The sequence below is a fragment of the Python bivittatus genome, unplaced genomic scaffold (assembly GCF_059951505.1).
Source record: "Python bivittatus isolate LINGU-HERP-01145 unplaced genomic scaffold, Pbiv_v1 ctg000700_np1212, whole genome shotgun sequence".
NCBI lineage: Eukaryota > Metazoa > Chordata > Lepidosauria > Squamata > Pythonidae > Python > Python bivittatus.
Window position 1 is genome coordinate 53,947,073 of NW_028277098.1, and position 23,574 is coordinate 53,970,646.

The 23,574-nt window shown below is 39.7% G+C and overlaps 1 protein-coding gene across 8 annotated transcripts; it reads right to left on the bottom strand.

Moving 5' to 3' along the window:
* Positions 1-4,280: 4,280 nt before the first annotated feature.
* On the bottom strand, positions 4,281-21,884 carry CYB561D1 (cytochrome b561 family member D1). 8 transcript variants are annotated; one of them, XM_025166248.2, is made up of 6 exons: positions 21,552-21,752; positions 13,088-13,125; positions 10,762-10,815; positions 9,465-9,539; positions 8,848-8,905; positions 4,281-6,661 (listed from the first exon to the last, which is right to left on the bottom strand). In XM_025166248.2, exons 1-6 carry the CDS (start codon positions 21,673-21,675, stop codon positions 6,651-6,653), a joined length of 360 nt encoding a protein of 119 aa, XP_025022016.1. In that variant the 5' UTR covers positions 21,676-21,752; the 3' UTR covers positions 4,281-6,650. The 8 variants fall into 8 exon arrangements, with proteins under 8 accessions (XP_025022016.1, XP_025022015.1, XP_088010353.1 ...); XM_025166247.2 differs by having other exon boundaries at positions 4,281-8,905; XM_088154227.1 differs by lacking the exons at positions 4,281-6,661; positions 8,848-8,905; positions 9,465-9,539; positions 21,552-21,752 and adding an exon at positions 21,770-21,884 and having other exon boundaries at positions 10,675-11,444.
* Positions 21,885-23,574: the final 1,690 nt, after the last annotated feature.

The following is a 23,574-nucleotide window of genomic DNA, read 5'->3' on the forward strand; positions in this document are numbered from 1 at the left end:
TTAGTTTCAATCCAACTTGGAGACGTCTAAAGCTTCTAGACTGAGCACAAATTTCTTGGAACTGGCTCTGAATGTGTATTACTGAACGTGAGTTAGCATGCAGAACTCTTCTAAGTCGCTTTTCTGAAAGTTACTATCTCCAACTATCATTTTGAAAATAAGTTATACTACCTAAAACGGTTGACTCCAATAAAGCTAGAGGATTTTCTCTCTTTGCTATCTTTTTTTGTCTTTTTTGGTATGTAGATGATATACTGATTAAGTGCCATCAAGTCATTTTTCAACTCCTAACAACCACATAGATCAGTGTTGTCCAAACTTGGCCACTTTAAGATGAGTGGACTTCAACTCTCAGAATTCTGGGAGTTGAACTGACATAGATTTCCTCCGAGATGAACTGTCCCTAACCTGGTCCTTCAAGCTTTCCAACGGTGCACTCATTGCCACTGTGACTGAGTCCATCCACCTTGCTGATGGTCATCCTCTTCTCTTTCCTTCCACTTTTCCCAGCATTAGAGCCTTTTCCAGAGATATACATGAAGGATATACACATGATGGAAAATGTACCCATGGCTACATAGCTCCATTTTATATGTTGCCTGGTTCTAGATAAGGGTAACAAAGTTAATTTCCCCTTTTGGCCTCCAAGTAACAGATGTGGACAAGGAACAGACGTGGAATGGAGCTGCTCCAACTGTCGCATTTTTACTGCTCTCAAGCTTTTTTCTCAACCCTCGTGGGCATGTGGAGATCGGGGTGAAATAATTGGAGTGAGGCTCAGTCTTCCCCAACCTGACTGGGCTGCCATTTACAATATATAATCAAAGTTTTTTTTTAATTAAAAAAAAAGTACTGGTAATATCAGCCAGCTAGCCCAAACTGACTGGCTGGGATAACAAGCCTAAGTGGAAAGTGATTGATTGGCAAGCCAGCCACAGTTCATCTTGTTCTCTGGTGAGGCATTCATGAGACTCACTCACTGTATTATATCTACATGCTCATAGTGAACACTGATTACTGCTGAAGCAAGCTCATTGTATTCCAAGTAAATGTTTTTTATTCTGACCAAACAATAGAACATAACAGTAATTTGAACTGGCAATAGTGAAATTATCATCAGCTACCTTTTCCAAACTTGAAACCTTTCGGATGTGTTGTACTATATCCTCCAGTCCTGTTGCAATGGGAACTGTATTCCAATATATCTTAACAGCACCAGGTTCAGGAAGTTTGTTGTAAATTATAAATTAAACAGAATGCACTGTTTGTAGTACCAATACACCTGCTGCTTGAATATATTCAAGACAAAAGAAGATTTAACACAAGTTAAACAGTGTCTCTCTGTAATTGCATTAGGATGTAGTATAAACAGAATGGCTAGTTTCTATACCCTAAATTATTTTTACCGGGTCCTCCCACCCCCCATCTTATTTATAGGAAGACTTGCAAATGGCTCCCCCTTGTGGATTATTAACCTCCACAAATAAAAATAAAGCACTAGCTGGTACTTCTGACCTCTTGGATTCAGACATTAAAAAGACTAATCCATTTAGTGACATGAACATGCCTTATCCAAATGTTCATGTCACAGAATCAGTGTCATGATGTGCACTGTTGTACTGTTGGCTAACAATGTTAGTGGAGAAACTGCCATACGCTCTGGATCCCTTGGGTACAGAACAGCTGCTGTCATCGGTGGGAGAAAATGCTGTTTTCCCCAGAGCTGCTTCAGTACAACTACTGATTGAAGAAGATTTCATGTGCAGGCAGCTTTTACTAGCTATTTTTTAAAGTATGAGCCCTGCTATGTTAGGAAACCAGAACATAACTTAATATGTACAGCAACTCTAACACAGTCATCTCAGTCAAAAAAGCAGGAAGACCAATCCAGTACTTTCTAGATAGTTTGATTTTGTTCTCCATAATCGCCAGCTAAATGTCATTATGAGAGCTGGACCCCAACACAGCTGGAAGGAAACAGATCAGGAAAAGTGGATTTGGGTGTTACTAGAACTCCCACATTTTGTAAACTGGTCATTTAGAATTGACAGACTAATGATGCAAGTGGTTTTTCTGACAATCTTGTTCCACAGCTAACACCAAATAACCAGCCAATGATACAAGGTTTTGTGATATTTATTTCTATATTGGAATAGCACATCTTCACTCCAAAGTAAATAGCTAACAAGATGTTTCTCTGAAATGTTTGAGAAGCAAACAGTCATCAACCTAGCATGTGATATCCTAGCATTTCAAATAAACATTTAAATCATTCAAACTCAAACTCATTGTAAGAGTTACTATAATTTTTTATGCTTAAAGTTCTGACAGGCTGCTATTAGATAGAGGTTTTGGGTTTTTTGCTTTATATTATAACTTCTTTTCCAGTTTTTATTCCACAATTGCAAAAGGGTATCCACATTTTTTTGTAATGTGTTTTAATGCTAGTTAAGAGACTAATGCACATATTCACATTAGTGGCAGCTATACTGATCTACCAACCTCAAACTGTCTTTCAATTCTCCTCTGTTCATTTATAACATTGTTTACTTCATTGTTACAGAACACAAGAATACCAATCATTTGCAAGGAAGTAATCTATAATGGATTTCATGAGGTCAGCTAAGGCAGAACAACATACAAAGAAACTGAATGATTGCTTTCTAGGAGAAAAACCTTATCTACTAGGAGATTCACAATTGCTTCATCAAGCTGATTCCTCTACTCAGAATCAACCTTGTTATATGCATTTTTAAGAGAGAGAAAATACACAGGTAGATCATACATGCAAATAAAATCTAATGATAAAATCATAAAACTTTCCAGTTAGCCCCAGATGCAACCCCCTGGTCCATATTGGAATTCAGATTAAAGCATTCCTAACAAGGAGCTGTCTGAACCCACCCAATGAACAGGAGGCCACCTCTGCCCCAAGTAGCAGGTTCTATTATCAAATTACTCCTGCAAGGAAGCTTTTCCTAACATTCCTCGGAAACCTGCCTTCCTATTGCTTAAACCCATTATGTCACACCCATCACTCTGTAGTCTTGGCCTTTTTGTCTGTGATCTCTTTTTAGGTATTTGAAGAACTTTAGCATATCCCTTCTTGATCATTCTTCTCTTTTTTTTTTTTAATAAAATTTTTTATTCTTTACAACACACACAAAACATACATAAACAAACAAAAACATACAAAGGCATAAAAAAAAACATCTTCCATTTTATACCGTGTGTCAACCAGTTACCAACTCGTTGGTGCCCCTTTCATAATCTTAAATTCTCATATCATCTATTCCAAATATACTTGTATACTTATCAATTATCAATTATTAATCATTCATAGCTAGTCTATAGAATCATTTATTACAAGAAATTTTAGCTTTCAATAGGATTAGTAATACATTTTTATCCATCGATTATATGTGTATATATATAATAATTAATATCAAATTTCTATTATAAAGTTTCCTAATCCATTACATTACTATATTTTCTCATCCAATCATTAATAAAACAAATCCCGTGTCATATAAAATTGCTTATCTTCTTACTCTAATTTCAAATATCAATTTAACTCATCTCTGCACATTCCATAATTTTCAATAACTTCCTCCTGCATAGGTACTTTTTCATTCTTCCAATTCTTAAAAGTTACAGTTCTAACCACTATCAAAGCATACTTAATTCTTCACTACATGTTTCAACAAAAATATCTCTAGTTTAAAATCTATATGTTACTATATCCAACCATGTATGAATTTTAGTCTAATCTCTTAAAACATTTACAATCAAATACAATTCTTTACTATATATCTCAGTTTTATACCTTATTCAAACGCTTGCATAGTTTTAAGTTCACCCTTTTCATTCAATATCCCAAAATATCTGGCTGTTTATTCCTTTTTCTATATTATTGGATAAGAGAGAGCAATAATAAATGTCCTTTCAAGCATTCTGCTTTTTGAAGCTTCTGTCAGTTCCATCATTGTTGTATTCCCCTCGTTTTTTCTTTAGGCATCTAGAGTAGTTTCTTTCAATATTGTTTTACTTCTTCTTCTTATGCATTCTCTTAGTACGATTTTCCATTATAATCTTATATAATCTTTTTCTCATCCTCAGAACCAAGAACAAGTCTGTCCCTCTTCATTTATCAGTTGTTTAACCCTTTTGATTCTCAGTTTATAAGCCTCAAAATAATTCTGTTTAGTGTTTCTGATTTCTTGTGCTATTTCTTCCTTTTCCATTGATCCCGTTTTATGTTTGTTTAAGTCCATTTTAGCTTTAATATCTTTTTTTTTTTTTTTTGGCGGGAATTTCTGCAACTCTTCTTCCAGTTTTTTATAGTCATCCTCGATAGTTTAAAAATCTTTTTCTGCATTGTGTTTCTCGTATAGTCTATTATCTTGTATAAACCTTCATTAAGTCAAAGGATTCTTTATCTTTGTTCTTGCCAAGAGAGAGAAAAAAAAGAAAAAAAAAGAAAAAGAAAAAGAAAAGAAGAGGAGGGGAAAGGCTAGGTCTCTTTAAAAATCCAACGGGGGGGGGGGAATAGAGAGCAAAGCAGAGCTTCTAGCAGAAAGAAGAGCTACTGCCACTAATCAAGGCTCTTGTAACTAACTCAAACTTTCCATCTTGAATATTTTCAAAGTCGCTTTCAAATCCGCTTTCTTGTTTATAGTTATTCGGATGGCACCTGTATAAACATGCACATCCCACCATCTTTTTAGAAAGCCCAGGGTCCTTGAGCATACGTCACAATGAAAAAAAAGACACTATATCGAGCCTCTAGATGGCAGTGCAGCTTTCTTTCATTTACTTTCTCTTAACTCCACTTTCCCCATTTCCAAATCAAAAAATATAAGTTTCTTATAACAATAGAAAAACCTTAATCAAAAAAGAAGCTTGAGATAAAAGATTATTAAGTATTGAAAAGAAAAAGCCAGTCCAGTTAAAAATATATTTTTTTAAAAGAAAAACATCTTGCCAATTCCACTAAAAAGGGAAAGTTAAAAAAGAAAAAGATTTTTTTCCCCTTTTTTTTATAAGGCTCAATCTCACCGCTTAATCCACTTTTCTTCACTTTTAAAAATCTCTTTAAGTTACTTAAGGTATTCTCTAAGAATAGTTGAATAGTAAAGGTCCATCTCACCCGGTTGACACCCCTCTTTTTCTTCTTCCTTTGGAGCTGTCCCGGCTTTCGCAGTCATTAAATGGCTGCCTCTCCTCCGCCGGCTTCAAGAGCTTCTCCTGGGATCAATCTGGGACTTGCGGTGTCCCTGAGATCCGCAGGACGCGCCCTTTGCGATCGCCATCTCTACAGGACGGCTTAGGTCCATCGGGACCATCCGGGGGGGGAGATATTGGCTGCTATCCTGGGAGCCCAGGATCGCCTGCCGTATCGCCGCGACGCCAGCTCCGCCCTCCCCTGATCATTCTTCTCAAAGTTACACATTTCTAATGATTTCAATCTCTTTTTATTCAACTTACCTTCCAGTCCTCTATCCATACTGCCCTACTTCACGCTTGTTCCAGTTTGTCTGAATTTTTAACATACGATTCTCAAAACTGGGCACAATACTCAAGTGGTGTCTGACCAATGCAGAACAGAGTAGAACAATTGGGAAACTATATTTCTGTGGATCCAGGCTAATTGCGCTTGTCTTCTTTGCAGCTACTTCATTCTGCTGGAACTTATGCAGCTCGCAATCAACTATTACTTCAAGATTTTTTCACACACCTCTTGCCAAACCAGGTATCCTGTTTTCTAAGTGACTGATTTTCCATTTATATGGCAAATTTAATTATATTACCTTCAGCCCATATTTCTAACTTATCAAGACCATTTTTTGTTTCTGTCTTCTGGGCTGTTAACAGTTCCATCCAATTTTGTACCATCTGCTAACCAAATATAGATTTCCTTCAACACACCATTCATTAATGTCATTAATCAACAGTTTTATAACAATGATCAAGACTGAATCCCTACAGGGTATATAGTCTTATATTCTGGGAAAGGTGAATGCAGGCAGATGGGAGATGCAGATAGATAAACAGAGGAAGAGAGGTAATGTATGTTACTATAAATGCAAAACTACTAATTCTGAAAAGTTATGGGGGAATTGCAGTTCTGACCCCAGTCTTCTGAAGTAAGAGGATTACCCTACCACCCAGCATTAATAAGAAAGAAAGGATGAAAGAAAGGAAAAAATGAGACTGATGATAAAGGGAACTTGGCCACCACACAAAATTATGAAGTTGAACCAATACCAGTGCATTGTACTAGCAATTTCTAAAGATGGTAATTTATTAATGTATTTGCAGCAAAAAATAAAAAGATGCCAGACCCTGGATGGGTAGAGGGGGTTGCATATTAAAAGACTCATGTGAAAGTAGCCAAAAAATGCAGAATGGAAGAAAGAAAGAATACTGTAAAAACAAACCTTTCTTCTATGAAATGGCAATGCAATTACAGGTTGAGGCAAACTTGATTTTTAGCCTTTGGTTAAGAGAGAATGTATCTAAAAGGAGCAAACATTTTAATTTTTACATGGAGCTTTTGCTGTTGGAGTCTGTTGGGGAGAAGTGGTCCAGGCACTATCTTCCTGCTGAGGTCTTATGTTTTCCCAATGCTATTTTTGTCATTTCTCCAATCACCAAAAATCTATCAAGAAGGAAATTACAGAATATTTATTTAATCTATTTATATAGCCACCCAATCACATGCAACCCAGGATGTGCACCAGAATAGCTCTACAGTACTTGGTGATAAATAGCAGGAGGGGCTCTCTGCATTCCAGACTAGAGGCTTGACATGCTCAGAAGCAAGATTCATTGTTGAAGCCAGCCAACAATGTATATGGGATTGGAACTTCAAATTCTAAGCCGCCTTCCTACAGAGATATCAAAAATCACTCAATTACCTTCGACTACACGTGTGCACACCTGAAACTATTCGCTGGGCACAGCATACCATCTGTGTGCCCAGCAAATAAATGGGGCAACAGAATTGGTGCTATGTACATTGTCAATATATGAAGATTCAGTTTCAGAGATATTTCCTTGAAGTTAAGCAGAAAAACATCACAATTGCAAGCTAAGATTTCTAACCAAGTGAAAGCATGAAACAAGAAAAGCAAATAACAAGACAGCTAGGAAAAGAACTACTGATACATAACACACCTCAGTATAGACTTATTATATACTGTGATCTAAAACTTCCTGGAGAATATGCAGCCAGAAAGTAAGCTCTCCCCATTCCAGTTCATATGTAATTTTCACTTACTATAATGACTATGGTTTTAAAGTTAACATAACCTACACTTCCAGACTTTTCTTCAGCTACTTTCCACTTTCCATTTCCAGAGTCCTGCCAGGCTAATGCTACAGCAAATCAGAAATGTGCTACTGTGATTTCAGCAAGCTAACTCAGAACACCAAACTATGTTGCCAGATACAAGCTATGACAATAGAGTAGATGTCCCCTAATTGATGCCTTCCAGATATTCCTATAATACGATGCAATCCTCTATAATTCTGGGTGTTACAGTCCCAGTATGTCTGGAAGACAAGCAGTTTGGGAAGACTGCAGTAGAGATACAGAGTTTGCCATTCACGCAATAAGAACAAAACATAAAATGTGATTTCCTCAGTTATAAAATATTACCTCAGAAAACAGAAGTTGTACAACTTCAAAGCAAAATATCTGAATTATATTCAACACATTTTTACTAAATGCCAAAATATTGCTATATTACGTGAGAAGTAGGAGAACACAAGAACATCAGCTATATGGCTTTGAATTTTCTTCAGCTTTTGTTTCTGACCAATTGATCTTAAGTAAACTGCCTTTTTAAAAATCTTTGCATGACAATCACAATTGCAAGTAGTGGGGTCGGGGAGAGATACAAGATGTAGGACCACAGTTGCAACACTTACTCCTTGAGGAATACACTTACCTATAAGCAATATAGGCACCTACCTTAATAGAAACATGTTGGGAGAAACATGGTACCCTGCTGGGATCATACTACGCTAACAGGTGGAAAAGGTGCAACTTATCTTAGCCTTATAATGAAATCAAATGACAAGGAAATGAAGATGAGTTGTGACAGAAGGCTAATAAGAAGTTTGGTAATACAAAACAAAAACAAAAAAAACTACAGGAGCCATAGTTCTGAAGAAGCAAGAGTTCCAGGACAGTTGGTACATAGTACAGGGATGACATTAATTATGCTTGTGGATGACCTGTGACAGAGCTGGGATGGGGGAGTATAACCAGAAGAATGGTTCTTCTTGATTGCTTAGAGTTTTCAATACTATAGGTCTCGGTGTCCTTCTGGACTGACTGCAAGGAGTGGGAAAGGGGAGCATGGAATTATGGTGCAATGGTTCTCCTTTCTCCATGGTTGGTTTCAGTTGGTGATGGTAGGAGATTTAGGAAGCCATGGAGATTAGCTTGGAGAAGCCATCCAGGAGCCATTAAGACAGCAACAGGTGTAGCAACATGTGTTAATCCCTGTGAAGCAGGAAAGTATTAGACTCAGCCTGGCTCTGTCCTGACTGCCTGGGGCATAAGAGGAAGGGAAGGGAAAACATAATCAGACTTGCAAGATTCTGCTATTATAGTCTATCTCAATAAAGTATAATTCTAGTATTCCTGTGAAGTCAATTTTCGTGATCTATATACTTCATAGAACTGACAGGAAGAGGGAGGTCAAACCCAATGACCTGTTGGTGAGGTACCACAAGGCTTGACCCATCCTATTTAACTTCTATATGAGGCTGCTGAGTCAGGACATCCATCAGTTTGGGGTCAGGTGTCATCATCAGTATGCTAATGATACTTACCTATACATCTCGTCCCCAGTGTTGAAGTCATGTCACAGTGGCCAGAGGTTGTGAGGGTCTGGATGGGGAAGAACAAGCTGAGACTGGGTTACTCTATACTACCCTGTTTTGATCTAGTGTGCAAGCAGGTTGTCCTCTTGGACTCACAGCTTCTGCTTGAAGAACCAATGGCAGCTCAACCAGGAGGGCCTTTGCACAGGTTCACCTTGTATGCCAGTTGCACATTTTCTTGAATCAAGAGACCTTTCTAATGGTCACTAATGTCTTAGTCACCTTGTGGCTGGACAATTGCAATGCCCTCTACATGGGAAACCTTGAAAACCATCCAAAAGCTATAGCTTTTACAGAACAAGCAGTGATTGGTGAACCATGCCATGCAACGCCCAGGTTCTGAGAGCTTCACTGGATATCAGTTGGCTTCTGGGTGCAATTCAATGTGCTGGTTTTCACCTTCAAATCCCTACATGACTTAGGGCCTAATTATTTAAGGGAATATCTGTCTCCCATTGTTTCTGCCTGTCCTGTAATAATTGGCAGCATTGGCTTTTTTTCTGGTCCTGTCAATTAAGAAGTGTCATCTAATCCAGGAGATGGGCTTTTTCTGTTGCAGCACCTACCTCTGAAATAGTATTCCCCCACTTCCAAGATTCACATGGAAACAGGACTTGGGTTAGGTGATTGTGGGTCCTTACCTGTGGATAGGAGAGAGAATTGGCTATTGTTCTCCTCCAGATGTTGCAATCCTTTGGGGTTTTATTTTGATTTTTTTTCTTTTACCATTTTAAATGTTAAGCCATATAGTTGTTGGAATTGAGCAGCTTAGAAATGTAAAATATAAATATTAAAACATTTCCACCTTGAGGATGGATACAGAGTAAATTGCATATTGCAGCTCTTTGTTTGAGGCGCTGCTGTGCTGGAATTTTTTCCCACCACATGAAATCATTGCCCTGTAGTTACTTATTAATATTGTAATTGCCAAAGGAGTTTAAAAGGCCACATACACTTTGTGTTTGCAGCAGCAGAAGACGGTACAAGCATAGTCCTGTAACTGAAGAGGCAGAAGGCTGGGAGCCACTTCAGCGTCTCATTTTTGTTTTTAAAAAAGGAACCAGGTGTAGTCAGGCATACTTTTAAAAAGAAGGTTTGTGGGGCTACACAGTTGAAAATCAGGCTAACATGTATCTCCCCAACCTCCTCATCAAAGAAGAAGAAACCATATATCTCCTGCCCAAAATATTTTAACTTTTCAGGGGAAGGACATTGGTAGTGCTGAAAAAATGTTGCACAACATATTCCGTAGCAGCTTTGAAGACACTCGCAGTAGTATTACAATTCCACCAGGTCAGAAGTACAGAATTTAAGTGAATAGAAACCATAGTTAACAGATGCAGTGTCCTAAAAGAAGTCTGGAAAAAATGGCATATCTTCAGGATAATAGATTGGGATGTGTCATTCAATAGGCAAATAAGCCTACACAGTGGGCTGAGGGGAAAAATAGCTAGTGCAAATTGGTCCCTGATCTACTTATTGAAGGGCCTGTATGACTGAGAGTAATAAATACTGCTATAAGCTCCAGTGCTTCTTTACTACTATTCAGGAAGAGAGCAAATTGGCAATTCTGGCAACCCTGTGCTTCTCAACAGAAAACCATATAGATTCAAGCATGAAGACCAGTTAAGCATCTGTGTTGACCTATTGAGCTAGAATAGTGTTTCTCAACCGTGGCACCTTGAAGATGTGTGGATCCATGGCTGGCTGGGGAATTCTGGGAGTTAAAGTCCACACATCTTCAAGGTGTCAAGGTTGAGAAACACCGAGCTAGAAAGAAGAATGGTAACATTGCCAGGACAATTGGCTACATGCATTGGTGTGTGCTAGGAGAATAATCCATTGCCAGGGTGTTCTGCAGACCTGCTGAACTGCAACTCCTTTAATTCCCTCCGGCATGTCCATACCATAACAGAGCTATAGAACAAAAGAAGCAGAATGCATAGGAAATCAAATATGAATGTAATAAAGATCATAATAAAGAGAGAACACACAAATGATAGCATTGAAATGTTGATTCCTGGGGGTCCAACTGAGATCACATTTCAAACATACTGTCTCTTCTTTGACAAACAAGTTCTAGAAATCTGGTTCACAATTACCAGGGCTGGAAAGAAGATCAATCCCAAGCATAAATACCATACCACGCCTTTGATCTGGGCCTGAAACCAGTCAGAGCAAATGCCCAGCACTACCGTGAAAGTGGCCAGCAAGTAAACCATCAGTCCGCACATAGTGTGGCACCTCTGGAGCTGAGCCATTAACGAAATCCTTAGCAGCTGTGGAAAGAGGAGGCACAGTCCACACAGGACTTGTCCACAGGTGGCCAAAAATGTCAGGAGACCCAGGATGCTGTGCCAGGAGATGAAGTGTGGGAGCTCACTCCGATTCTTGCTGGAGATAATGAAGCCCAAGCCCAAGGTGGCAGCCACAAGGGACAGCATTTGTGCAGTCCAGTGCAGCTGCACTTTTACTTTGTGGGAGCAGAAGAAGAGGGAACCCTCTGGAGCAAAGATCAGGATGGCTTCCGTCAGACAGAGGCAGAACTGAGAACACAGGAACCCATTAGCAACAAGGCAGCTGCTCCTACTTAAGAGTAATAAGCAAAGTCAAAACCTTGGAAAAAAGGTCTTCCTGAACTGTACCATTTAGACTACAGTTTTTTGTTTTCCTTTTAAGTGATTTTTTTTTTTAGCCCTACACCTTTTATTACATCCCCAGTCTTTGGGACAGCTAACAGCAATGGTTCAATTTCCAGTACACTTCCCACACATATGTAATAGACATGTCAGGTGCAGCCTAACCTTCCCTGGTGCGTGTTTTCAATGTGCAGTAAAGGACAGGGTGGGCTATAATGGAAAAGCAGGTACTGGTCTGAAGTGACATGAGAAAAAAAGACTACTTGGTTGTAGAATAAGGGTGAGTTTCAACTCCTGGTGATTTCATAGACATGCCTATGTAGTTTTCTGGGTACCTATATGCAATGGCTTCCTATTGCCTTTTTCCTTTTTTTTTTTTTTTTTTTTACTTCCTAATCTAGTCTACAATGCTGGGATTTCCTGTTCATCTCCTATCCAAACACTATCCAGGTCTGTCCCTGCTTAAGGACAGATAAGTGCTGCTACCTAGCCAGGCACTGACCAACTTTTGGTTAGGCTGGGGGTGGTGCTCAGTAAACTGACTTAAGAGTTGTGATGTTAATGAGCATCTTTGGTGTTAAAGAGCATCTGCTGAAAACTGTTGGAGGGAATGGAACCAAGGCTGACCTTGAAGTATTGCTTCTCTGTTGTTCTACACTGTCATCATTGCCTGTTTGCCAGCTCTCCTAGCATGCAAGCAGAAGCAAGAGAATGGGGAACATCATATTCCCTTTCTCTTACACTCCCCCTCTGGGTGATCTGCAGTTTGGGCCTCAATCAGACATGCACTGCATTTTGGGCTTCAAAGGTAACATTTGGGGTTTGAAAGGTGGGTGCTGGCTAAAGCCAGGCAGAGCCAGAAGAAAAAACAGATAGCACTATCAACTATATTTGATTTAATTTTAACTAATTAGAGTTAACATGAATATTCCCCATACTTTTAACAAACTGGTGGCCTTAACAGCAAAGAGTTGGGCTGCAGAAACCATTTTCCCAAGAGTTTCCTACTACAGAAAATCTTTTGACCGGTAACTCTCAGACCTCTCCATTCATAAATGCTAATGTTATCACCACTGTACAAAACTTATTTTGGGGGGGGAGGTAATCTAGGGGGAGGACATAATTTAAAATGCTGAATGTTAAAGAGAAAGGATTTGAAGTGACAAAAAGAAACTGCAAAGCTTTCTTTAAGAAAAACACAATCACCATTCTGCTTCAGCAGTTAAATGCTCAGTCTTTATAGGGCAGAAAATGTTTTAAGATTCTTCAGGCAAACCACACCAGTTAAGACTGTGCTGTCCTTGTTGGATGATACAAGTATTATTCAACAGGTGCCTGGGATACTGGCACAATGAAGATACACATGTCTAGAGAGGTGTACGTGTTGAATATGTACTGTCGTCTGCAAAAGAAGGACAAAAGGACTTTCTGCCTCTCTAAAAGGCAACCTGTATGCAGCCGTAGTGTTTATGCTCAATTTCTCATAAGTAAAGCCTAGCAAAAATGAACAACAGCCCTGGGATATATTGAATAAGGAGAGAACAACTTACTGCAATTGACATGAACACCGGGTGCCAGGAAAATAAACCTGGAAGGGAGAGAGAAAAGGAAACACTATTCAGCTTTGGCTAAGCAATCTAAAAATAAACCTGACTTCACCAGCCAATTTGACGCCAGCAAACCATAACAGAGGAAGTCTGATCTTATGTGTTTGTATGTTACTGTTTCTGATTATGTTTTTATACTTTGTTTTGTTACCTGGTTTTTATGATTCATTATTATTATTATTATTGATGTGTGCCACCCTGAGTCATATGCCGAGTAGGGCAGATATATAGATCATTTAAACAAAGAAATGTATGATAAACTTATGGCTGCAGTCAAACAAGTAAGGAACACCTTTGTATCTTAGCTATGGAGGGCTCTGGATTACAGCCTGTGCAGCTAACATAGTCACCAGTGCTGCAATGATGCGAGGAAAAATGCTATGGTTTGGTTACAATTCTCAGCCTGATCTCTCTGGCTTTCTCAAAATCTCTCTGTGTAACAGTAACTATATGCTCTCTGATTTCAGTAAGTGTAATTTGTTCCAGTTATAACATTTACAGTATTGCCTTGCAGTGCTTCAAACATTTTGGCAAGGAAGAGAGGATGGTAGGCTACATTGCAGGATCTAAGAAGGCTTGGGGAGAATCAGAGGGTCCAAGTATAATACAGCATTTCCACTCTCTAAAAAGAGAATCCATTCCCATCTAAATACTCTTTTTTTTTTTTAGCTTTTCAGCAAAACTTGTCTAAAACATTTTCAAGATTAGCTCCACAAACATTTTATTTATGTATTTATTTTTAAAGGAAACAAAATTTGGAGTGCTAGAGAGCTAAAAATGAAACCGTACTTCACATAAGCATGGTGTTGTTAGCTCTCAATTCCTTATGTTCTTTTTCATACAAATCATTTTAGATGCAGCAGCCTTTAATATATATACAGCCCCATATTCAACATCTGCACACAACCAAAAGCATTTGACGCTATTCCCCTGAAACAAGAGAAAGAATAGGATTCTTTTGTCAGGAGAAGAAATGACTATTTTTAGATTTCAACTTTATTGCACTTTTAATGTTTTCCCACAATGTCTTTGAGTTCTCTAAATTTTATTTAAGTCTTCACACAGAGTCTTTTCCTACTGCTAAGTTAAAGTGCTATTCACCCATCCTTTAGACAACAGAAAACCAGCAAGAAACATCCTACCCTCATTGCCAATCCCTATCCTGCCTCTATTGCGTCTCCCAAATGGGCTCTCCCGATCTTGCATGTGCAGTGCACAGTATACAAAGCAATTAGTTCAATCTTCCAGCTTTGCTATCCTCCCCTCTTTTGCACGTCAACAGCTGGTGGCAAAAACATCTGCCAATCAAGGCACTGCACCAGGAATAAGATATATTGAACAGTAGGCTTATGTATGTCTATTCTAGGTGCCTTCTTGATCCCCGCCCCGCCCCCCCGCAACTTACACCTAATTCTGTGGTAGGCAAGAGAATTATCTAAATTAGGCAACAACTGGTTCGGACAATTATTTGCAAACCCAACCCTTATTTGCACATGCTGATGTAAAGGTGGCACATCTGGTACACTTTCCAGGTATGCATACCTGCAAGTACTATTGGTTACCACAATTCCCAGGCCTCTTATTTTGCTAAAGCTGTAAATGGCTTTAAGGTGCAGGGCCATTTTCACATGCCTGGCACTCTAGTTACATGGCATGTGTTACTTTTACACTTGGGGGGAGGGAGTGCTGGATTTTTTGGGGGCCCAGACAGTCCACCTTCCCTGAATTTCCACCACTGCCCCTGATTATGCATCCAGCTGGTCCTCTTAACTGCAAATACTTGAGGCATTCAGCCCAACTGTTCTAAAACTATCCCATCAGATGCATGAATCCAGGCAAGTGCTGCCCAGTTGCTCATCATCATCCTTTTGCTCTTGGACTAACTAGGTCAAAGTGCCACACATTGTTGTCTATAACCAAGAAATATGAGAGAACATGGTCAAAGCACAGCACAAGGAAAAAGCAAGAGGTGGCCAAGGCATTTTCCATTTAACATGAGGGCATCCTCATTCCACTATTTCACCTTTGTGCTAAACTAGTAAAAATTAAAGCACTTACAGTACTATTGATTTGAGCTGTCTAAGGCTACTGCATGGTTCTGACAGCTCTCCAGCACAGCTCTTTAGGATGATAACAATAAAATAGCTGTCTACGGTGTTTCTCAACCCTGGCAACTTTAAGATGTGGACTTCAGCTCCTAGAATTCCCCAGCCAACATGCTGGCTGGGGAATTCTGGGAGCTGAAGTCTAGTCATCTTAAAATTGCCAAGGTTGAGAAACACTGGTGTAGAAGGCCCTGCTCATAGCCTGATGCCAATAAGCACCACTCTGATCCCACTTGCTACTGACCTGACTTTGCCTCCAGTGCAATAGGTGGCAAAGCATAACAGATTTTACATACCTTGCAGCTTGCTTGGATGCTGTCAGCTTCTGAGGGAAAACCCCAGTACATGGGGTTTTCCCTCAGCATGGCCAACTGCTGTCTCACTCAAGGATCAGGGATGAGATGAAGGCAATGGCATGGAATCAGGGCAATTTCCCCTCCCCCCCCCCCAAAAAAATGTTGCCACACTATTTTGTACCAAGGTTAGGTACAAGAGAGGAAAAGCCCTCACTACACAAGAAATGTACCTGCACACAGGCACTTTCTCCATCTTTTTATCACAGGATATAAAGGACTGTTCAAATTGTCTGTTCATCATTATAAGCCTGATTATAGCTTGAAGCATAGCAAGCAGAACTGTAAATTAGTCTTGTTGCATGAATCAGCCTTTGGAATCCATAGGCAGGGGGGAGGACCAAAAAGTCAAGATGGCAGCTGTGACCGTGTGAACTTATTTTATATGTATGACAGCCCCCTGTGGCTTGGGTGCTGCAGTGACTAAGCTGTGGGAGGGGTGATTTGTTGTCCACCCTTTGAGGTAGACCAGACTAGGAAACCAAAGTTACGAATGTTAATACAACTTTTATTATAAGGTTATAGTAACAGAATCTTGCAGGTCTGAATGTGCCTTCCCCTTCCCTGCCTTTACATTCAAGAGTATTAGGGAGGGTCAAGCCTGAGGTGCTTTCTCAAATTACATTTCTGCTTTGGACTCAACTTTCTTTTGTCTGACTGTCTTGGTTGTGGCTCTTCCTCCAATTCCTCAAGGTTACTCTTACAGCCCATTACATTTATGCACACCACTAGCAGTCTTCCTGAAGCCCTCTGGAAATATGTCCAAAATGGGTGCTCCAGCTTTTGAAGCTGTACTACAGAGGTCTTACTTCCCTCTCATGGTACAGCTCCAACATGAGGCTTCAGCCCTAAAAAACTACTGAACATATTTGGTACTCCTGAGACAAAACCAGGGGCAGGGAGCTCTTGACACCTGTTCAGCAGGCTTCACCTGTAAAAAGAAAGTAGAGAAAGTAGCTCTTCAGGCAACCCCCAAATTTACTCCTCCTTCTCTTCCCACTCCTGTCATACACAGGTGGGCAACTGAAGCGTGAGAGATTTTTTTTGGACAGAGTGGAGTAGCACCGATTTCTTGCTGCCAATGAATAGCTTTAAAAATCAGTTGCCTGGGATGATAGGGCATGTATTCCCGCATTGGGTTTTAGTGGCCAACAGAAGCAAGGGAAGCCCCAAACCTTACTTCAGAATGATTCATTCCTTGGCCCAACTTGTGCCGGGAAAAGTCAATAAGCATGGCTTTTGACATGGAACAAGGAAAAATGGGTGGAGACTGCCTTCACACTGGCCAGCGGGCAGGTTAATGTTTTTGGGCATTCAATGTTCTTAATGCATGCTTAGTTAGGTATCTTCATGCCAGGGCAAGCAGAATATGGGAATAAGCACACAAAAATGTACAGATCTCAAAGTCCCCTCTCCTTGTCAAGTTGATTGAAATCATCTCCACCCATCACTTAGGCTTGTGTGTGTGCCTTCAAGTCAGTGTTGACTCCTGGCAACTGCCTGGACAAGTCCCTGCAGTTTTCTAAGGCAAGATTTCAGAAGTAGTTAGCCACTGCCCGCTTCCTAGGGTTGAGAGAGAATGACTGGTTCAAGGTCACCCAGCTGGCTTTCTGACAAGGCAGGACTAGACCTCAGGGTCTCCAGGTTTCTAGCCTGATGCCTTAATCACTATACGAAACTGGCTCTGTCTTAGGCTTTTTAGGTCAATCTATCTCTCATTGAAACATCATCTATGACCCACTGCCTTGTGGTAGATCACAAAAGGTAGTGTCTGACAGCAACTACAGGGTTTGGGTTTTTTTTTTTTTTTAGTAGAGCTAAGAATTCCAGAAATTGAAGGATCTTCTGGTATTATCTTTATAAAACTGCCTCTCATAACAATAGAATACATTATGAGAGGCAGTTTTATAAAGATAATACCAGAAGATCCTTCAATTTGTGGAATTCTTAGCTCTACTAAAAAAAAAACAAACCCAAATCCTATAGTTGCTGTCAGACTGAATACATTTCCAATTTGTGCAGGGAATTGGCGGGGGGGGGGGGGCAGGGTGAGAAGGGTAAGGGACCACAGCTCTGTGCCAAATCCTCTACCAACTGAAAAGGCATAATAGAAGACAAAATTCTGCAGTGCAAATAGAATGCCTAGGTTCAGGACTGGAAGCATTCCATTGAACATCTGTCCTGGTTTCCCGACTTCCAATGAATACATTCCAGAGCCACTGGGTGCATTTAATCTTCATTGGGTTTCTATGGAGCAGTGATTTCTCAGATTTTGTTTTTCTAGAAGTTTTGGGGCAACTCTTCCAAGCCTACTAAAATTTCTAGGCTATACAACAGTGCCCAGCAACTTCTTGGCACCCAGTGGCTGAAGAGGAGCGATTATAAGATTGCAAAGGATGGGACAATGAACCAAAGGAGCCTGTCTGGGTTATATCCCACATCTTGTTCAGTCCTGGATTTTCTTTTTTCTTCTGTAATGGAGGGGGAGCTGTATTAAGTATAAAAACTGTACTGTATTAAGTATATTTCAAGGCTTACACTGAGTTTCCACTCTTAAAATGATAGGGTAGTGCCATGTCAATTTCTGGTAATCAAATTGTCAACATTAAGTTGCAACACCCATTGGAGAGGGCCATGAGTCTGACAGCTAGAAAAAGAGATTTAGGGCTACATAGTATTAATTTATGGATCTCCTCCAACACAACTGTATCTATGATGATCCTTTTAACAAAGATTTAGAACAGAATCAGTAGAATAGGTCTAGAAGGAAGATACTGCAATTCAGAAGTATAAGGGAGAATCCTGCACATTGAACTACTATATCTTTTGCTCCTCAACAAACACAATGTACTTAATCAATTATTGGCCGAATCTCAGGAGCAGGCTTCAGTTAGTTCTTTTGTACTGGTATATTGGAATACACATAGGAATACTCCATGAGAAACTTAGAAACGAACCTTCAGTAGAAATTCATATACTGCATGATAGTGCTTGTACAGAGGCATGGAAACAACTGAGCTTCAGCACAATATGGTTCAGAATTTGAAATAATCAAATGAATCAACATTTTTCATTCAACAAAATTAGAATCTCAAAATCTTGTGCTGGTATTCTGAGTTTTCCCGCACCTCCTCATTTACTGGGCTACTGACTTTAATGGGATTTCACAAACATTCCACTGTGCTGCTGCTATGCTGCCTCCCCCCCCACAAAAAAAATCTTAAGCAGGCTCTGAAATACACTGAGCACACCAGCCCTGCTGATTTCAGTAGAAGTACATTAAGCATGTTAAACCTAGTAGAAATCTCTCCCACTTAAAAGTGCTCAACTCTGGCTCAATCATGCCTAGTTATTACGAATATAAGAAAGCTTTCATATACAAGTGGCTCTACACATAAAAGAACAGAAACAATCCAGGAAATACAGAGCTGAAGTGTCTGTTCTATGAAATTCACTGATGCCGTTGGATTCTGAAATAAGAAACATCTGTTATATACTATAGAACTGTCATGTTTTAAAATAAGACATTTTCCAGCAGTTGTAACAACAGATAAACACCATACTAGACTGGAAGAGGCTAAGAACACCATACATTATAAAAAGCAATTGTAATCTCTAAGGAACTGCAGATAATGAAATAGATTTAGAGTACATACTATGCAAAATTATGAGCACACTTGAAAACAAATATAAAACTTGTTTCTTGATTACCTAATTTTAGACAGAAACAAAATAGGATTAATTGAATAGATATGTACTTAAACCAAATTCATTTATTAGATTCCAAAGCTTGATTTTATAATGGCAGAAACACACTCTCCACACAAATTAAGCGCTGCTCACCTGCTTCTGTATAAAACCGATCTTAGTTTGCTTTTGAAACCAAGGAGAGCCATAAAAAAAAAAAAAAAAATAGAAACTACCACATTGCTGTGATGGATCTGGGCATCTAGTAACTTACATGGATAGATCCATGTTTATTTTCTTGGCAGTAGTATAGAAATGGTTTATGATTGCCACCTTTTGGAATTCATGTCCCTTTCCAGCCTAACCTACAGCCCTTGGATATCTTGGCAGTCATCCAACCCCTTTTTTTTCTCAAAATCAGCCAAAGTTGACTAAGTGGTACCACTTACATGAGTTGGCCATGAGGGAACAAGCATTATATTGCCTTATGTCAGCTTACACATAATTCCTGCATACATGATTCATTCAGAATCTACACGTGATTTCTTAGCCCATGGATCTAGCATGCCATGAAAGACACATGGCACATCACACAGGCAAATCAAGGCACTTGTACTTTACCTACAGCTTTTCACCTAGGAAGTTATAACATTTGAAGTAGTCCAAGATGTCATTAGGTAACTTTGATGTACATATCTACTCTCATATTGTACAATTCAAACAGAAGCAAAAAAAAGTTCTTTCAACCACTCATACAGCACAAAAACTTATGGTACCAATCTGGAGAAAGCTACTAAGGTTTGGTTCAGATGAAGTCAGTAATTATGCAGTACTTAGAACATCTGGACCTTAGTTTTGGATACAGTTAAATTGCCACAGATGAGAGCTGCATCCACACAGGACACTGAATAAGAAACCAGTAGCTTTTACAGCATCATTAACTTATTAATATGTTTGTGCTCTACCTTTCTTGCTTTGGATGAGCTTCTTGAATGACTCCCTTTGCGCTTTCCAGCTCTCACTCTACTGGAATAGTAAGTAATCTAAATGGTCAACCATCCATTAAATTCAACTTGATTATATCTTGCCCTTCAGCTCCCATAATTTTCAAACATCATCTAGCTGCAATGCATCATGGGATTCCATTACTATTAGACAAATAGGCAATCAAAATCATTTAATATGGAACAGTTGTCCTGTGATCCTCTTTCCTTCCATGTCATAATACTTATAGTTAGCTAATTGTAACACTCACTACCTACCACTTACAAGAAGAGTCCCACTTCTCTGTATCCCTAGTTCAGAGAGCAAGACACTTCACAGCATCGGTGTTACCTGTACTTGAAAAAATGCTATACTGTACTCCCAGTTAATTAACGTGGGGAAAAATGAAAGTACATTTAAAACACTCCTTTTCCTCTAAAGAAGTTTTTACCCACTGGGATATGTTCCTTTGCACTTGCCCAAGATTGCTTTACTGCCATTTCTCTTATCTTTATATCAAAATACCAATAGCCTATAAACGTTTAAAAAGGCTTCCTTTACTATCTACATGCAGGGTGGGGCAAAGAAGCAAAAATTCGTAAGTTAAGCTATAGAGAATTCTCTTTGCTTATCATCTATTTTTATACACTGCAGTTTACTTCATTCCACTCTTTCTCACCAAAGAACAAAGCAAAAATAGATGAACTAAAAACCTAAACCAGCACCTGGAGAAGAAAAAAAAATCATGAACATGCAGTTATGTTCACAAAGAAGCCTCTTGCTTCAGTTGTGGTGTAGACAGATTTTCACAGGCTTTCTCCATTATTACGCTTCTTAGCTATCACATGCTTACCCATCACTCTTTATTACTGTCTCGTTTACCGTATAATTCGCCCCCACTGTTTTAGGGGCTTTTTTCCGAATTTCTGGTTTGTCCCACCGATCTGACGCTCTCTGCCAGCCTGACATTTGCTGCTTAACACAATTCTTAAATTCCTTGAAGCACACGTGAATAAACAAAAGTTGAGGACAAATCATTCCGCCACGATATGAGCAGGCTCTCCCGCTGCTAAATCATGAGGGTCGGGAACCGCCTGCCCCCAGGAGCGCCCAAAGAACGGAGAGGCTACTCCAGGACAACCCAGAGGCGCGCGAGAGGAAGAGCCTCACGCAGCCGATTCCTTTCGGGGGAAAAGGGAACATCTGCCGCTCCCAGAAAGAGTCCCCAGCGGGACCACCCTGGTGCTGGGAGCGACCGGAAGGAAGGGCGTCACTCACTAGTGCCAGGCCTGGAGAGCAGCAGCAGAAAAACAGTCATCCCCAAAGCCGCGAGGTGGGCCAGGGCCCCGCAGCCGCGCCGCAGCCAAACAAACACACGGCACCTTGCGGGGGCACCCGACATTGCGAAGACTTCCTCCCCCTCCTCCTCCTCCGGCGTTTATTGTAGGAAGGGAAGGGCTGGGTGTGGTTTGCAGCCGGCTGCAACTCACTAGCACCTGTTGGGAGGGGGCGTAGCCCGGGAGGAAAGGCTACAAGGTCTTCCCGGGCGACGGAATGCGGGAGACGCCAGTGGACGAGTTCCGCTTCTATTCCCTTCTTTCGTGACAGCCAACAACGCTTCCTGCCGCCCTTTTAAGGATTCAGGTGGTTTGATTGGAAATCACCAGGCCCCAGTAATCTTTCAGCCCGAACACGTGTGAAGAAAGGCTCGAGAGCCAAGCGAGGGAATCTGAACGTCATGCCCGCCCCCGCCTTACACAGGCTGCGTTCTCAGACCCGCTTGCCCATAGTAGAGCATGCTTCACTCCGATCGGTATCCTGGCGTTACATGGCACCTCAGGCTAAAGTATGGTGAGTTGGTTTGGGTTACACCCACTGTCTAAAATCATACGTTGAATACATCATACATACCTTGCTGTGCAGCCTTTATAGATATTGGACTGGCAAAAGCCTCATCTTCTTAATCACTTTAGGATTTAATTGCTTTACAGAGAGATTCCTAACAGCAGGAAGGTTAGGTTAGGTTGTCTCTTAGGTTGTAAAGCAATTAAATCATAATCTTAACTTTGAAATTGAGAAAAAGGTTATCTTAAATTAGGATTTTAATTTAAAAGCAAAAGTTTAATAAGACTGCAATATAAGAAAGTTTCAAACGGACAAAGAGAACAGTGATTTTAAAAAATAGAAGAAATAATTTTTCTGATGAAAATTTAAATAGTATTTAATTAGACTAACAGGACAGTTCTTCATGGGAATGCTGTATGTTTATTTTTACGGACAGTAATAATTGGTGGATTTTATAAAACAAGAAGGTAAGAGTAATATGAACCAGACTGTATGACTGACTATGGAGTGCCAGTTGGGACTAAAGTATTAGATAGAAGCAAAACAGGAAAAAAAAGAAGCTTGCTTTTTACTTTTATTGTAGTAATTGACACACTTTCACTTTCTCACTACGGCAATCACAAGGAAAGCTGCCAAATTGGGGCAAGAACGCAGGGGTTCATTAGAACAAATTACAGTAAGGGTATTTCATTAGATTTATTGCAGAACATGTTTGAAGAATTTGGCAAAAAGATGACTGCAACAGTTAAAAAGGAAATGGAAGAAGGATTTGCAGGGATGAAAAAAGATCTGAAAGAAGAAGTTAAGAAAATTAAAGAATCTGTAGGACAATTGGCTGCAGACTTAGAAAAAATTACTGGCAAAATAGAAGTTTTGGAAAGTAAGACAAAAGTTATAAATATAGAGATGGAGAAGGATTTGGACAATTTGGCATTATTGGAACTGAGAGAAGAAGAATTCTGCTTTAGATTCAGAGAAATCCCAGAAGAACATGGAGAAGATATCAGAGAAAAGATTGTTAAAACTCTGTCTGATTTTCTGGATTGGTACTGATAGATTGATAAGGCCTATAGAATCAATACACATTTTGCAAAATTAAAAAATGTTCCAAGGGATGTCCTTTGTCAAGAAGAAGACAAGAGACCAAGTTCTACAGCAGCATTTTAATACTAGACTGAAGATTGATAATACAGATGGAATTGTACTTAAGGAAATCCCAATAAGAATACTACACAAGAGAAAAGAGTACTTTTTTCTGACAAATGTAAACAGAAGAAAATTCTATTTAGATGGGACAAGTTGGAAGAGGTGATTTTTGCTTTTAATCAACAGAGATTTAGGTTGAATTCTGTGCAGAAAGCAAGAGATTTCCTGAAAAAAAATTAAAGAAAAATTGGAAGAGACACAAAGGGAAGTGGCAATGACAGATGAGACTAAACAAATGCTACAACAGATT

Bases quoted from the DNA above. Each gene is read 5' to 3' on its own strand.
- CYB561D1 (XM_025166243.2), bottom strand. From the start codon at position 21,311: ATGATTTGTCCTCAACTTTTGTTTATTCACGTGTGCTTCAAGGAATTT. The intron at 13,126-21,155 runs GTAAACGAGACA...TCTCCCTTCCAG, and splicing joins CAGTGGGGGCGAATTATACG to GTTTATTTTCCTGGCACCCG. The intron at 11,488-13,087 runs GTAAGTTGTTCT...ATTACTCTTAAG, and splicing joins CGGTGTTCATGTCAATTGCA to TAGGAGCAGCTGCCTTGTTG.